At 39.5% G+C, this 18217-nt stretch overlaps 1 protein-coding gene across 1 annotated transcript in view; it reads right to left on the bottom strand.

Moving 5' to 3' along the window:
- The window catches only part of LOC128702000 (uncharacterized), a 237416-nt gene extending 219453 nt beyond the window's left edge, over positions 1-17963 (bottom strand). Inside the window, exon 1 of the mRNA XM_070101492.1 lies at positions 17744-17963. Coding sequence (XP_069957593.1) covers positions 17744-17926 — 183 coding nt within the window. The 5' untranslated portion in view covers positions 17927-17963. The remainder of the gene's footprint in view (positions 1-17743) is intronic.
- Positions 17964-18217: the final 254 nt, after the last annotated feature.

Raw genomic sequence — 18217 nt, 5'->3', positions numbered from 1 at the left:
AGTGCACATATTCCAACACCTAATTTACCTCCCTTCACAGAGGGTGAAGACATTACTTCATACATTATCAGGTTTGAAAATACCGCTACCCTCTGTGAATGGCCAGCTGATACCTGGGCTACCAGGTTAGGTATGTTATTTTGTGGTACAGCTTTGAATATCTATGCAACTTTGTCGCAGGATATCATATGTAATTATAACCTACTGAAGAAGGCAATCCTTAAAGGATATCAAAAAACCACAAATTCTTATAGGAAAGATTTCCGGTATGCCACCTTACAGCCTGGCCAGAACTTTCAGCAGTTACAGGTAACACTCGTTTGTTCGACTTTTGGATAAAGTTCAGGAATTGATCACAGTTATGAATCACTTAGAGACTTCATGGTTGCTGACCAGTTCCTGACAGCTCTTCCCCACCAAATACGAACATTCATTAGAGAACGTAACCTGATTAAAGCTAATGAAGTTGCTGAGGCCACTGACTTATATGCTGAGGCTCACAATTCCTATAAAGATCTGAAGGGATCGATTCCTAAGGGCAATGGTTCATCTGAACCAAAGATTAAGAAGCCTACAGTAGAAAAAAAGTCACCAGCTATTATATCAACATGTCATCGGTTTGCTGGTATCGGACATAAACGTCCAGATTGTCCTTCCAAGAAAATAGAGAAAGTTTATAGATGTTTTGTTGACGGTAATGACCAAGCACCCTTCTGTTCAGGAACAGTTAATGGTATAAAAGTCTCAGACACATTACGTGACACTGGATGTACGTGCATCGTAATTTCGGAGAAACTGTTCCCTTACTTTAAAACCCCTCGTGTGTCCTCTATTCTTTCAGATTACTTGGGTCGTGAAAATACTTTCCCTACAATACGTTGTTACTTGAAAACTAAATGGTTCACCGGTTGGACTAATGCGGTACTAGCCCCTATTACTTGTTCTATAATAGTGGGTAACATTAAAGGTGCCGTTCTTCCCTCAGAGGCGGATCTTTCGTCACCACCCGTGGATCTAAGTTTTCCAGCTCCTCTTCCTTGCAAGTTAAATAAGCCCCTTAACAATTCCGCACCGGAAGCTGCATTGTCTCGTACTCTTCATTTGGGGGTGGAAACAGATGATACTGCTCTCGATAGTGAGGTAGCAGGATCACCTGTCCACTCGTCAGGTGAAAGTAAGGGTATTGCCTCCGGCACTCTCAGTGTCTTGACTAGGGCTCAGACCATAACTCTGGCTTCTCCTACCTCCTCTTCTCCCACCGTAAGTCCTTTTATTTTCCCAGATTTTATGTCCAAGGATGACTTTGTCAATTTACAGCGGGATTGCCCTTCACTTCGGTATTGTCATAATCAAGCTTTTAACAACAAAGTTATCCACGGGAGATACATATCTCATAAGTTTGAGTATATTAATGGTATCTTATATAAATCTGTATTTAAATCTCATTCTTCAGCGGTAGATTATTCCATCCTTGTTGTTCCTAAACGATGTCGAGAGACTGTTCTTAGAATGGCTCATGATTTGACAGTGACCAAACACTTGGCCCATCGTAAGACGTGGCATGAACTCAAGCACACTTATTTCTGGCCAAGCATGTACTTACAGGTTGCAAAGAAGTATAGTTCTTGCAATAGGTGTCAGGTGCTTACTGCACAAAATACACACACTCCTAGTTCCTGTGTATTTACTAAATCTAAAACTTCCCTCCTGCAGAAACGAGATACTCCACCATAGAAAAGGAATTTTTGGCCCTTGTGTGGGGTATCTCCAAACTTAAATTTTTATTTACTGGGAAAAGAATTTTGGAAACGGATCATAAACCTTTGATATACCTAGAAACTTTTAAGATGGACATTGGAACTCCAAGCTTTTAAGTTTCATATTGTGTATATCAATGGTTCAGCCAATTATTTATCTGACTGGTTAAGCCGTGACAGTCAATAGAAGAATTGTTGCCTTACGCGACTTCCACGTGTTAGGTCTTTTTCCTCCCCTATTCTTCTTATGCTCCATGACTATAAGTCTTGGTATGGGGGAGTGTGAGGGAAAAGTTCAACAGATAGGAGTAGCAAGCGAGTATATGGTGACGATAGTTTGATTGTCGGCTGCCTGTTAAGGTAGGGTCAGTCTAGCTCCCGCTATCCCCTTCTTCTCCTTTTCTCCCCACCCCGAAAGGTGACGTGTGAGGCTCCGGCCAAACAGTAATCACTCGACTCACAGCTCCCAGCACAACTGTAAGCAGAAGCCTGCTCCTATTCTAGTGGACTTATTGGTTGAAAGCTTCACTTTTGACCAATAATAAACTTAGTCCTTTCAGCCTTGATCTCCATGTTAGATGTTTTGATAATCACCACGTCTTTTAGGTATTGTACTTATCATGGAGAGTGATTTCTTAAGCAGTGGGTAACCTGTCTCTCTTTCCAGCTTGGAATGACAGATCGGGTCACCTGCCAACCAACGAGAAGTATTGAAGGAGAAGGACTTTTGCAAAAGTCCGGAGACGTCTCTGTTTTGGATCTACCTACCTGATTAACTGTAGGCGACAGCAAACAACAACCCCTCATCTTTGTAGTGGTAAAGAACCTGCTTTCCTGTCATCTGGACTGACTATTCAAGGTTATAGACTCTGTGAAGAACTAGCCATTGGGTTGTCACCAACACCTGTGACCCCCCCCCCCATCATCAGTAACGGCTACAATTTCTACAAGACGGTGCCAACCCCCACCAGACACCCCAGTATAATTATACATATTAGCGTTGAATTCAAATGTCATTTTTTCATTTCATTTTTCATTTTTCTTTCAAATGGGATACACCTTCATGTTTCACTGTTTTATTTTTGCATTACTAATTAATAAAGTGTTTATCTTTGTGAATTATTTCTTTTTCTATTCATTAATTTTCCTGAGGAGGAGCCAGCCTTGGTAATACTGTCTGAAGTTGTTACAGGGCTGAGTAAGTCTTCACAGCGTGCATGTATGTGTGTGTGTGTGTATGTGTGTACTCACCTAATTGTTGTTGCAGGGGTCGAGACTCAGCTCCTGGCCCCGCCTCTTCACTGATCGCTACTAGGTCCCCTCCCTCTCTGCTTCCTGAGCTTTGTCATACCTCTTCTTAAAACTATGTATGGTTTCTGCCTTCACTACTTCACTTGCTAGGCTATTCCAATTCCTGACGACTCTATGAGTAAAGAAATACTTCCTAACGTCCCTGTGACTCGTCTGAGTCTTCAGCTTCCAATTGTGACCCCTTGTTTCTGTGTCCCCTCTCTGGAACATCCTATCGCTGTCCACCTTGTCTATTCCCCGCAGTATCTTGTATGTCGTTAGCATGTCTCCCCTGACCCTTCTGTCCTCTAGTGTCTTCAGTCCGATTTCCCTCAGCCTTTCCTCGTACGACATTTCCCTGAGCTCTGGAACTAGCCTTGTTGCAAATCTTTGTACTTTCTCTAACTTCTTGACGTGCTTGACCAGGTGTGGGTTCCAGACTGGTGCTGCATACTCCAGTATGGACCTAACATACAGTGTAGAGCGTCTTGAACGATTCCTTATGAAGGTATCGGAACGCTATTCTCAGGTTTGCCAGGCGCCCGTATGCTGCAGCAGTTATTTGGTTAATGTGTGCCTCCGGTGACGTGCTCGGTGTTATGGTCATCCCAAGATCTTTCTCCCTGAGTGAGGTCTGTTGTCTTTGTCCACCTAGCCTATACTCTGTCTGCGGTCTTCTTTGTCCCTCCCCAATCTTCATGACTTTGCATTAGGCAGGGTTGAATTCGAGAAGCCAGTTTCTGGACCACGTGTCCAGCTTGTCCTGGTCTCTTTGCAGTCCTGCCTCATCCTCTTCCGATTTAATTCTTCTCATCAGCCTCACATCTACGAATAGGGACACTTCAGAGTCTATTCCATCATGTCGTTCGCATATATCAAAAATAGCATTGGTCCTAGAACTGACCCCTGTGGTACCCCGCTCGTCGCAGGCGCCCACTGTGATACCTCTTCACGTACCATGACTCGTTGTTGCCTCCCTGTCAGGTTTTCCCTGATCTATTGCAGTGCCCTTCCTGTTATATGCGCCTGATCCTCTAGTTTCTGCACTAATCTCTTATGAGGAACCGTGTCAAAGGCCTTCCTGCAGTCCAGGAAAATGCAATCAACCCACCCCTCTCTCTCGTGTCTTCTGTTACCTTGTCATAAACCTTCAGAAGGTTTGTGACACAGGATTTGCCTTCCATGAACTCATGCTGGTTTTCATTTATAATCTTGTTCTGTTCCAGGTGTTCCACCACTCTCCTCCTGATAATCATCTCCATGACTTTGCATATGTCAAAGACACAGGTCTGTAGTTTAGTGCCTCGTTTCTGTTTCCTTTCTTAATATGGGGACTACAATTGCTGTCTTCTATTTCTCAGGTAGTTGCCCAGTTTCAAGGGATGTGTTGAAGATTGTGTGTGTGTGTGTGTGTGTGTGTGTTAGTTACCATTTTGTCCTAGGCACATGTCGATTAGACACTAGGCCTGTTGTGTGTGTGTGTGTGTGTGTGTGTGTGACCGTATTACATATTTATTCTGCCACTTTCGTACTTGTTTGACATTTTTAAAATCATGGGTAGTAAATTTTTCATTTCCTAATTTTCAGAATATGCTCATTTTTCATTTTTTTTTTTTGTTAATAATGCAAGTAATGATTTTAAACAGGTTATCTAAGCTAAATTTGTGTTTATTTATATGGTTATAATAATATTATTATAACCATATGGTAGATAATGATTCACTTGTAATAGAGAGTTGTCTAGTTACGTATGTAACTGGATGATGATCTTAATGAGTGAAACGTAATTTTCACATGAGGGTTTGTTCTGTCTACTTATCAGCTTGAGGAACTGTGTTAAAAAAAATCTCTCCTTCTAATATGAGATGATTACCGTATATGTTACAGTTGCAGTGGGATATTTACCATAATTTAAGAGATGTTTCTTTTATTTTAAGTTGTGATGTTCAGCATCAGTTTACTGCAGCGAACATCCACGGCTAAATAATATTTAGTGCGTAAATTTTCGTTTCCTCAGACATAGTGAAAAGGAACTGATATTATTTCTCTCGTACCCCTCTTCATTTTTCTCTAACTCTGTCTGTCTGTCTGTCTGTATGTATATGTGTATGCATGTATGTATGTCTGTATGTCTGAATGTCTGTCTTCTTCTTTCTGTATATCTATCTGTCTGTCTGTCTCTCTCTCTCTCTTGCTCTCTTTTTTTACACAGGGTTTAACACGTTTATGTGGCGATTCTAACTTGCCTACAAGCTGAGAGCTGTTACTCACATTCTGCCCTCTCTCTCTCTCTGGCCTTCTTCTCTCTCTCTCTCTCTCTCTCTCTCTCTCTCTCTCTCTCTCTCTCTCTCTCTCTCTCTCTCTCTCCTCTCTCTCTCTCCTCTCTTCTTCTCTCTTTCTTCTTCTCTCTCTCTCTCTCTCTCTCTCTCTCTTGCTCTCCCTCCCTCTCTTGCTATGTAACGCTGGAGGCTAATCCTCGTAGTACTAGACAACCACAGTCGATTATACTGTTCTACAAGTTTGTTCCCGGCTGTGTGGCCATGTTTAAGCAAGTTCAAGTTTAAATAAATGAGACACTTATGTAACATTTGGGTATCTTTATTCTGGAAATGTTTCACCCGCCAGTCGCTTCTTCAGTCCAATGTAGAGAAACAGTGGAATATGAATGGGAGTTTGAGGTTATCAGTCCCTAAGCCTGGAGTCTATGTGTTTGGTCCATCAGTCTTGATAAAAATGAAGCATACTAACGTGGATGGGGTTTATATACTGCAGAGAGATGAGGTGGAGAAGTGGGAGGTGCACTGAAAACATCGATGCAGTGTTAAGGGACTGATTACCTCAAACTCCTCCTCGTCTTTCATTCTCTTACTACATTGGACTGAAGAAGCAACTGGCTGGCCTAAGGTTTCCAAAATAAACATACCCAAATGTTGCTGAAGCATCTCATTGATTAAATTATCGGTTTCCTAAAGCATTTATATATATTCATGTTTGTTTCCACTTCAAACTTAAACATGGATTTTAAAAGGTAAAATTTAAACAACTTTATATGAAGCTTTTCAGTCCTTGGACGTTGGTCACTTCAAGTACATGTCTCAAAGTGATCACATTCCAGGACCCAAACATTTTCAGTGAAGGTATATTTAGTGACGGGACACATGTCCATTTCCTGAAACTTGTCGACCGTCATATACCTTCTTAGTAAATAAAATGAAATCCAGGATTTAGTTATTGGTAATTAGGCTCAAATTCTTTCAACGAATGGCATATTTATATACATTTTACCGGATATTCGGCAAGTGAGTCTCGAATTAATATTCCATTAAACTAAAAATACAGACATGATTTTTAGACTCCATTGGGAAACGGAGAAGAATTCTCCATTTCCCAATGTATAAAGAAGAAAAGCTTTAACGTTCTTTTTTTCCAGGGCCACCTTGCCTTGGTTGGAGACGGCCGGTGTGTGTGGAGAGACAGGAGGAGGAGAGAGAGAGAGAGAGAGAGAGAGAGAGAGAGAGAGAGAGGTTGTTTTTGGTAAAAAGTTTGTTCTATTTGCTTGCCTTTGATTTACTATGTTCCGCCTTACTTCGTATTAATCAAATAATATCCCGAATAATCCGTAATATTAAATTTGGCTCATCGCTCCTGTATGGGACTAGGGCACCATTTCCGCCTATCCGAATTATAAGCATTTGGATTGAGACTCACTCGAGGGACATATTATACAGCTTATGTGAATTAGTTTGTCATTCTACTTCCTGTGCATCTTACACCTTACTTTGTTGTTCTAAGAAAATCTAATATACTAGCTGTTACTTTATTAGACTAAGGTCTGTTGTCTTCAAGGGAATCATTAAGACCACATTGGCCTGTGCGCTGACATCAAGTTAAATATTGATTCAAGTAAATTGGTGTGCGGGTAGAGACACAGAAATATAATAATACACACACACACACACACACACACACACACACACACCTTATTTCTACAAGTACATGTACAAAGTATACAGGCCTATCTGGCATCTATGACATACTACTATATAGAAAGCCCCTTGTTATGCAGAGCATTTCGGGCAAATTAGGTCAGTTATATCCCGAGGATGCAACCCACATCAGATGACTACCAACCAGGTACATACTTTACAGATAGGTGAACATGGACAGCAGGTGTCTTATGAAAACACATCCTAATCTTTCCACCCGTTCCGGGAATCGAACCACGGACGACAATATGTGAACTGAGTGCACTTGCACTATCAGTGTATATACCTTGTGTTATATTATTTCCAGTAACCTTCCTATTTCTTCAATATTTCCCACTTAAAGGAATATACAAGGTAAGGAGTGTATAACTCACAGTACATATTCCGAGAGCTTACTTTGATCAATATTATTATTGTTAAAGTATCTTGCAATGGTGAAGATTTGCAGCCGTAAGGCTGTAAACTAGTTTTTTTCTCATGTCTGCACACAATTTACAAATAACTCCATTAGAGAAGAAAAGTTATACGACATTTCGATTAGTCCTGAACGATTACCCATTCATTACTGTGAAAGGAAAATCAAATACCAGAAAAGAGTTAGGGAATAGGGAGGGCAATGATAGAAGCAGGAGCAGCAACAGCAGAAGCGGCAGCAATAGTACCAGCAGCAACAGCAGCAGCAGCAAGAGATGCAGCAAGAGATGCAATAGCATCAGCATCAATAATAGCAGATGCAGCAGAAGCAACAGCATATGCAGCAACGGCAGTAGATGCAGCAGCATCTGCAACAGATACAACAGCACCAGCATATGTAGTAGCAGCAGCAGAAGCAGATGCAGCAGCAGTAGATTCAGTAGCAGTAGTAGTAGTTATTGTAGTGGTAGTAGTAGTAGTTGCTGTAATGGTAGTATTAGTAGTTGCTGTAGTGGTAGTATTAGTAGTTGCTGTAGTGGTAGTGGTAGTAGGTGTTGTAGAGGTAGTAGCAGTAGTAATAGTAGTAGTAGTAGTAGTAATAATAGTAGTAGTAGTAGTAGCAGTAGTAGCAGTAGTAGCAGTAGTAGCAGTAGTAGTAGTCGTAGCAGTATTAGTAGTAGCAACAGTAGTAGTAGCAGTAGTATTAGTAATGGATGCAGCAGTAGTAGTAATATTAGTAACAGTAATAGTAGTAATATTAGCAGTAGTGGCGGTGCTAGCAATATAAATAGCAGTAGCAAAATAGTGGAACTACTAGAGAGCATTATATAAAATAAAAGTAAATACTTCGCAAGGAGTTGGAGAAGTTGGTAACTGCTACTGCTGCTTCTTCTACTACTACTGCTACTGCTACTACTTCTACTACTACTACTACTACTAGAGCTGCTAACATCTTCACCTCTCTCTTCTTTATCTATTTTCTGGTATTGTCTGCTTTTAATTCCTCTACTGAGACTTGATAAAGTTTCTGGATGCAACGAAAAGTCTTCTAAATTTTTTCTCTTAAAATCCAATATTTCTGATCAAGACACATGTACAGCACTTGGTTATCTTTATTACCAAATAAAGATGTGAAAGTGCGGCAGCACAAGTGTCTTTTTCATCCATTTGTGAATTGTTTCCACCAAGTACAACGTTGAGACTTTGTTTTTTCCTATATATGACTTGGGAGAAGAAGACAAATTCCTGTTAGAGGCTCAGAATTTATGTCGAGCATTTAGCATCTGGAAGCTGGACTGATTACCATAAGCCTTGAGATAATTGCATTTGGAAGGAATAATTAATGTCTAATTAATCATCATATTACTGGGGCTTGAGTATTGTTATTAGCAAGGAAGGTTAGGTGTTCTCTGAACGTCAAAGGAATGGGTAGAACCTTTATCCCGATGAAGTGATCATCATCCTAGGACCTGAGGTATTTACTCACTATAACAAAAACCGGACACTGATTAACTTCCAGTCCTCCGGAGCGACATGCCGCCTATGGGTTTAACGTTTGTCTATGATTATAATACTAATAATGTGCGTGCTATGTTTCCATTACCAGTGCAGTAATCATCATTATGGAGGAAATTGTGGTTATTAGCGTTATTATACAGTCAGAGGAAAAATTACACGTAGCTGGAATCGTTGGACCTCAGCCGGCAGGGAATCACGTGTATATATGGCTGGCTGTCGGTGCTTTCTAAATAGTTGTAATATGTTGGTTAAATCCCAGTGTTAATTACTTTGTCAACGACAGTGGAGCGCTTAACCCCTGGGAGGAGGTGGCAAGACACTTACTCTATTTCTTATCATATATATATATATATATATATATATATATATATATATATATATATATATATATATATATATATATATATATATATATATATATATATATATATATAATATATATATATATATATATATATACATACATATATATACATATATATCTGGCACCTCTCTGCCAGAGAGAGGCCGTGGCATCCCCGCCTGTGTTTTTGGGTACAATATCTTATAATCAAGCACACCTACCAGGATTATTATCAACAGGCTGGTGTGTGAATATCTGCTGCTCGTGTTGGAAAGGCCAAGACTCTGAGTTTATTCTCTTCCCTCAGAATCAAGAAAAAGTGTTGTGTAAGTATGAATCTGTGGAGGGAACATAACGGTCACCATGGGTAGGTAAGGTCAGTGGAGGGAAGGCCTAAGTGGAGAGGGAGAGGAGGCGGAGGTTACTGCAAAACTGTGTCTCCCCTTCCCAAACAGGCGCGCATAACTGTGTGCTCGTTACAAACAATGGCGTTTGTTCACCGTGTGTATAGTGTATATAGTGGCAGTGCGTAGTATGAGCATGGTATGCGTATAGCACGTGTAGTGTAAAGCGGCGTGTCGTTTATAGTGGGGCCAGCACAGAGCATAGAGGTGAATAGGTAACAGGTGCACAGAGCACAGTGGCGTATACTAACAGGTGACAGAGCATTGTGTTGCAGGCAGTGACTTGTCCTGGGAGGGAGTGAGTGCCCTACTTCCGCCTCATCACGCATCTTCCACTCCTCCCTTTCCTCCACTGCCCACCACAAGGACGGGAGACTCCCTCCTCCCTACCACCACTCATGAACCATATGCGTATGTGCCATGCGCCATTTTTCCTCTGCCTGGGGCTTACTACACAGTTTGAGGTAGTGATGATGAAGCCAGCCAGCCAGCACCCAACAATGAAAGAAGAGGCAGGCTGTGTGCGGGAGAGTTTACACGCAACAGGGATGGTCGCATTCAGCACACAATGGGTGCAGGATCACATATGCCCCTGCAGAGAGCAGCCCACAGCCTCCATATAGATGACAATTCCAATGGCACCTCCTCACTTGTGATAAATCCTCTGTTGGCATTCAAATCTACTACACAGTAATTCTATCCCACATCCCTAAAGCGTACTGCCCATATGCAGCAGGGAAGTTCAGACCTTCTCAAGCAGGTGAATGGAGGTCTCCACCAACTTAGGCCTGAGGCACCATCCAAGCATGGCGCAACCTGCTCCTGTCTACAATGTCTGTTTGCAGTTCCTGAGAGACGAGGCAAACTGCTAACCACGTCAGTTATCAAGGCAGTGCGCACCACTCAAGAACGGATAATTGTGTCCTCTGCCCCATCATCATCGCAGGAATCACAAAGGTAGACCCAAAAAGTCCCACTAAAAACAAGAAAATTTGGTGCACAGGTTAGCAAAAAAATTGGAAGAAGGTAACACAGGGAGCAACTGAATAATTATAGTGATTTACACTGTAGCCCCAAAGATGAGAGACTACAGCCCACTAAGACACCAAACTAGGACACTATATAGCCATCAACAACAACCCTGAGGAAGACCCCATCACTGAACAATTAATTTTGCCTGAATCGGAAGTCTATAAGGCGATTAGGCCATTTCCTGCAGGATCTGCAGGAGGTTACACTGGAATTCGACCAGCACCAAGGAGATGGTAAATCCAGTACTTCGGGTGCACTGCATCACTTCTTCTCACCGAGTTGACAACTTTCGTCAACAACTGCCTGGCTGGGCGAATCCCAAGAAATTAAACCTTTCTTATTTGGAGCCTCACTGTGTAGCCTTGAAGAAGAAGGATGGGGAACTAGGGACCCATTGCGGTTGGAAACACTCTTCAACCTGCCGTGCCAGCGGTAGTAAGAAACATCTGTTCAGAAGCTGCCAGTTTACTTCCAGCCACACCAACTGGGCTCTAACCTCAAGGCAGTGAAGCTGCAGTTCAAAGTGGGCAAGGGCTTCACATCAGGACCTACCAGAAGACAAGGCCATAGTCAAACTTGGACTTTAGGAAATGCCTTTAATATGGTAAAGAGAGATGCTGTCTTGCCAAAGGTTCGGGATCGCTTCCCAGTCTTTTTTCCTTCATTTCAGCCGGCTACAGCAAAATCCTCACCTTTTGTTTGAGAACATGAAATCTCTCTCATCAGAAGGTGTTCAGCAGGGTGACCCACTAGCTCCACTTCTCTGACGGGCAGCAAGAGAACTAACTTCCAGCCTAAGCAGCGAGCTCAATATCTGGTACCTGGATGATGGCAGCACCTGGCAGTACTGAAGAGTCCCTGGTAGACCTACAACTGAGAAAAACACAGGAGAAGTCTTGGGACTCATCCTCAATCCCTCCAAGTGTGAAATCATCACATAAACCAGGAGATAATCAATGCAAGGGAAGAATCCTCCCAGTTCCCTACTACCACCCGTCCAACAGTACCTCTTGGGACTACTGCTGGGTCACTTCAGGCCATCGACACAGTCCTCAGACAAATTGAATGACCTGATGAGAATGGAGGAGAGAATAAGCACCATGTCACGTGATGCTCTGTATCTCCTCAAGGTGCCTTACTATTCCAAGATTCACTTATTTCTTGAGGTGTGCACCTCTGCACAACCCAACACCCGACGAATATGACGCACACCTGAGGTCAACTCCCTCAAGAAGGCCGCACTTTCGAACCTGTCACTAGAGGATCAGCAATGGATCAGGCAACCTCCCAGTACGACTGGGAGGTATAGGGGTGCAAAGCAACGCATGTTGCTTTACCTGCTTTTCTGTCTCTTATGTTTATTTCCAGTGCTTTAGTCAAGAAGATTGTTCCTTAACGCTGAGAGACATGGTAGGAGCTCAAGACCAGGTTTACTGAAGCAGCGACCGTGACACTTACAGATTCTCCAGTAGACTAGCTCCTCTAAAGAATACAAACAGTCCACTGGGACAAAACTGACGCGGAAAAATCGCTAACACACATTTCCAACGCCTCAGAAAAGACAAAGCTGTCTCCTGGCAGTGAAGGCACCACACTCAGCAGATTTCCCAGTTTGCTGTTCCCAATTCTCCTTGAGCATCTGACTAGACCCACAGGCCATCGGATTGCGTTGCCATCGCCAAGCCGCCTCCATCCTCACCGAACATAGGTGTATTTCCAGGCAGGGCGACAGCTGATCAATTCGACTTCGCGGTCTCGTGTGTCACACAGCAGAAGGAAGTATGCCAGCATGAGGATCAATGATATCATAAAGAGAAACCTCGCCATGCCCGTTGCCCAGCTCAACGGGAACCTATGGAAGAGGTCTGATTTGGAAGTCTAAGGTCCTGATGGAGCCACTATGCTACCTTGGAAGGATGGAAAGCAGATTGCCTGGGACTAAAGCATGTGCCGCGACATTGGCAGACACCCACTTGCCATACCCAGTGGAAGGGGGTGAGCCAACAGCCACAGGGAGACTCAGAAGATCCGCAGAGATGAAGACCTTCCCTGCTATGAACTTCATCCCATAGGGTCAGAGACCCTGGAGCATAGCAAGTGTGCTCTAAAGTTCCTAATAGAGCTGGGTGAAGCCCATCATAGAAACAAAGGACCACCGGGCGACCAGGTTCCTCTTCCAGAGACTCCAGTGTTGCGATCCAGAGAGGAAATGCCTGGCAGCATTCTGCATGGCCCACTGCCGGAGCCACTGAAGCATTCGATATGTAGCCTGAGTTACCTATGTTGTTTTACTCTTGTATCGTAGTTTCAGAATGTTCCTGTCAATGCATTTTGTCTTTAAATATATTATATACATATATATATATATATATATATATATATATATATATATATATATATATATATATATATATATATATATATATATATATATATATACATATAATATAGGGGTGGTAGGAGTAATTTTCAAACAGCTTCAGGGAGAACATTGAGTTTTCCTGACAAGTTTATTCTTTCTGTGAGTGATGAGGTCCTATAATAGTTCTAGAGGTATATATATATATATATATATATATATATATATATATATATATATATATATATATATATATATATATATATATATATAAATATATATATATATATATATATATATATATATATATATATATATATATATATATATATATATATATATATATATATATATATATACATATATATATATATATATATATATATATATATATATATATATATATATATATATATATATATATATATATATATATATATATGTATATATATATATATATATATATATATATTATTTATATATATATATATATATATATATATATATATATATATATATATACATATATATATATATATATATATATATATATATATATATATATATATATATATATATATGTATATATATATATACATATGTTTGAATATGTAAAACTGGTCAATTAGCAAGAACTCGTTTAAAAATTAAGTCCTTTTGAAATTTTCTCCTATAAGTTTAAAGATATATTTTTTCATTAATGTTGAAGTAAAATTTTTAATTTTGCACCAAAAAGAATCTTTAGAAAATCCTACTCTAACCTTATTATAACAATAATTATTTTGTTTCAACACAACTAAATATATTTTAGATTTGTTTACAGTAATTTAATACTAAATAAACACAGTGAAATATATTTTTTTCTGTTAGGGTTCAGAAATGATTTTGACGAAATTATTGCATACAAATTCTCACTTGTCCTATATGGCAAGATGAGCGTTGCTATTTAAGCCAAGATCGTAAGTTCTGCCTATTCGGCACGACATATATATATATATATATATATATATATATATATATATATATATATATATATATATATATATATATATATATATATATATATATATATATATATATATATATATTTATATATATATATATATATATATATATATATATATATATATATATATATATAAATATATATATATATATATATATATATATATATATATATATATATATATATATATATATATATATATATATATATATATATATATATATATATATTTTATGACAGAAATATAGGGAAGTACCACCTCTATAGCTGGAATGGGGACCCTCATCCTCAGAGAAGACAATAAACGTATATATATATAACGTATATATATATATATATATATATATATATATATATATATATATATATATATATATATATATATATATATATATATATATATATACATACATATATATATATATATATATATATATATATATATATATATATATATATATATATATATATATATATATATATATATATATATATATATATATATATATATTATCACACTGGCCGATTCCCACCAAGGCAGGGTGGCCCGAAAAAGAAAAACTTTCACCATCATTCACTCCATCATTGTCTTGCCAGAAGGGTGCTTTACACTACAGTTTTTAAACTGCAACATTGACACCCCTCCTTAAGAGTGCAGGCACTGTACTTCCCATCTCCAGGACTCAAGTCCGGCCTGCCGGTTTCCCTGAACCCCTTCATAAATGTTACTTTGCTCACACTCCAACAGCACGTCAAGTATTAAAAACCATTTGTCTCCATTAACTCCTATCAAACACGCTCACGCATGCCTGCTGGAAGTCCAAGCCCCTCGCACATAAAACCTCCTTTACCCCCTCCCTCCAACCTTTCCCAGACCGACCCCTACCCCGCCTTCCTTCCACTACAGACTGACACACTCTTGAAGTTATTCTGTTTCGCTCCATTCTCTCCACATGTCCGAACCACCTCAACAACCCTTCCTCAGCCCTCTGGACAACAGTTTTGGTAATCCCGCACCTCCTCCTAACTTCCAAACTACAAATTCTCTGCATTATATTCACACCACACATTGCTCTCAGACATGACATCTCCACTGCCTCCAGCCTTCTCCTCGCTGCAACATTCATCACCCATGCTTCACACCCATATAAGAGCGTTGGTAAAACTATACTCTCATACATTCCCCTCTTTGCCTCCAAGGACAAAGTTCTTTGTCTCCACAGACTCCTAAGTGCACCACTCACCCTTTTCCCCTCATCAATTCTATGATTCACCTCATCTTTCATAGACTCATCCGATGACACGTCCACTCCCAAATATCTGAATACATTCACCTCCTCCATACTCTCTTCCTCCAATCTGATATCCAATCTTTCATCACCTAATCTTTTTGTTATCCTCATAACCTTACTCTTTCCTGTATTTACTTTCAATTTTCTTCTTTTGCACACCCTACCAAATTCATCCACCAATCTCTGCAACTTCTCTTCAGAATTTCCCAAGAGCACAGTGTCATCAGCAAAGAGCAACTGTGACAACTCCCACTTTATGTGTGATTTTTTATCTTTTAACTCCAAGCCTCTTGCCAAGACCCTCGCATTTACTTCTCTCACAACCCCATCTATAAATATATTAAACAACCACGGTGACATCACACATCCTTGTCTAAGGCCTACTTTTACTGGGAAATAATTTCCCTCTTTCCTACATACTCTAACTTGATCCTCACTATCCTCGTAAAAACTCTTCACTGCTTTCAGTAACCTACCTCCTACACCATACACCTGCAACATCTGCCACATTGCCTCCCTATCCACCCTGTCATACGCCTTTTCCAAATCCATAAATGCCACAAAGACCTCTTTAGCCTTATCTAAATACTGTTCACTTATATGTTTCACTGTAAATACCTGGTCCACACACCCCCTACCTTTCCTAAAGCCTCCTTGTTCATCTGCTATCCTATTCTCCGTCTTACTCTTAATTCTTTCAATAATAACTCTGCCATACACTTTACCAGGTATACTCAGTAGACTTATCCCCCTATAATTTTTGCACTCTCTTTTATCCCCTTTGCCTTTATACAAAGGAACTATGCATGCTCTCTGCCAATCCCTAGGTACCTTACCCTCTTCCATACATTTATTAAATAATTGCACCAACCACTCCAAAACTATATCCCCACCTGCTTTTAACATTTCTATCTTTATCCCATCAATCCCGGCTGCCTTACCCCCTTTCATTTTACCTACTGCCTCACGAACTTCCCCCACACTCACAACTGGCTCTTCCTCACTCCTACAAGATGTTATTCCTCCTTGTCCTATACACGAAATCACAGCTTCCCTATCTTCATCAACATTTAACAATTCCTCAAAATATTCCCTCCATCTTCCCAATACCTCTAACTCTCCATTTAATAACTCTCCTCTCCTATTTTTAACTGACAAATCCATTTGTTCTCTAGGCTTCCTTAACTTGTTAATCTCACTCCAAAACTTTTTCTTATTTTCAAAAAAATTTGTTGATAACATCTCACCCACTCTCTCATTTGCTCTCTTTTTACATTGCTTCACCACTCTCTTGACCTCTCTCTTTTTCTCCATATACTCTTCCCTCCTTGCATCACTTCTACTTTGTAAAAACTTCTCATATGCTAACTTTTTCTCCCTTACTACTCTCTTTACATCATCATTCCATCATCATATATATATATATATATATATATATATATATATATATATATATATATATATATATATATATATATATATATATATATATATATATATATTTATATATATATATATATATATATATATATATATATATATATATATATACATATATATGTGTGTGTGTGTGTGTGTGTGTGTGTGTGTGTGTGTGTGTGTGTGTGTGTGTGTGTGTGTGTGTGTGTGTGTGTGTGTGTGTGTGTGTGAGTGTGTGTTCATGTGTGTGTGTGTGTGTGTGTGTGTGTGTGTTTATACAAACTAAAATGAGAGCTCAGAAAATGAAATATCACAATATGTAAAACATTCACTGGGAAAAGAGTGAGCTTCCAAGCGCTTTTGTGATGTATCACATGTAAAGGATCTGTAAAAAAATAAAAGAACAATAGTAGGCTTTTAAAACTGAGAAATCACCTCACATACTCCATTACACACTTCCCAGTATAATGCATGTGGGTGTGTCGAGGACCTGTCATGCATTGCTTAAATTTTTCCCAAATTTTATTAATTATGATCAAATCTCATTACTATAACTTTGAACTAATATTCACATTAAAATTAATGCTATTTCTCAATACTAAAACAAGCTTCATAAAAAACGTATTGATTTTAATTTGAATATTAATTTAGGGCTGTACAAATTAAATTCATTTATAATTAATAAAATTTTGGAAGAATTTAAGTAATGCATGACAACTCCTTGACACTCCTACCTGCATTATACTGAGATGGGTTTAATGTCGTATGTGAGGTCATATCTCAGCCTTATAAGCCTACTACTGTTCACGAAAGCGCTTGGAACTTCACTATTTTTCACAATGGCTGATTTGCATATTTTTACAATGTGTAAAATTGCAATATTCACGTAAAGCTTTGAATCTCAGTTCCCCGGTTGTACTTACATCGACGTTGACTCCTGGCAGGGAATGCACTTGTATCACGGGGTCGTCATCGGGCTTGTAGCCAAAGAACTCCCTGTCGTTGAGGTACCACTTGACGGAGTACAATTTGTGTGGGGAGTCCCACTTGCAGCTCATCTCAACGTCGTCTCCGTGACGCACGTACTCCGGCACCTCCACTCTCATCACCTCCACTTCCACTTCCACCCTCTCTCCACGCGCTCCTCCTTAGGAAGGAAAGTTGGGAAAGTTAGTTACTGTGGTAGCACGTTGTGGAATGTAGTTGTTTGTGAGAAATGAATGGTGGTTACTTTGAGGGTGAACATTGAAAGATAAGTTACTGTGGGAGTAGGTAGGAAAATTTCTCGGGGAGCAAGTACTGAAATATTGTTACTTACGATTAGAATGAGCTGTGAAATAAAATTATTGTGAGAGAAGTGGATGATAGTTACAGTGGGATGAAATAATGGAAAACAG

Source organism: Cherax quadricarinatus, chromosome 77 (assembly GCF_038502225.1).
Source record: "Cherax quadricarinatus isolate ZL_2023a chromosome 77, ASM3850222v1, whole genome shotgun sequence".
Classification (NCBI taxonomy): domain Eukaryota; kingdom Metazoa; phylum Arthropoda; class Malacostraca; order Decapoda; family Parastacidae; genus Cherax; species Cherax quadricarinatus.
This window is presented reverse-complemented; position numbering and strand designations above follow the sequence as displayed.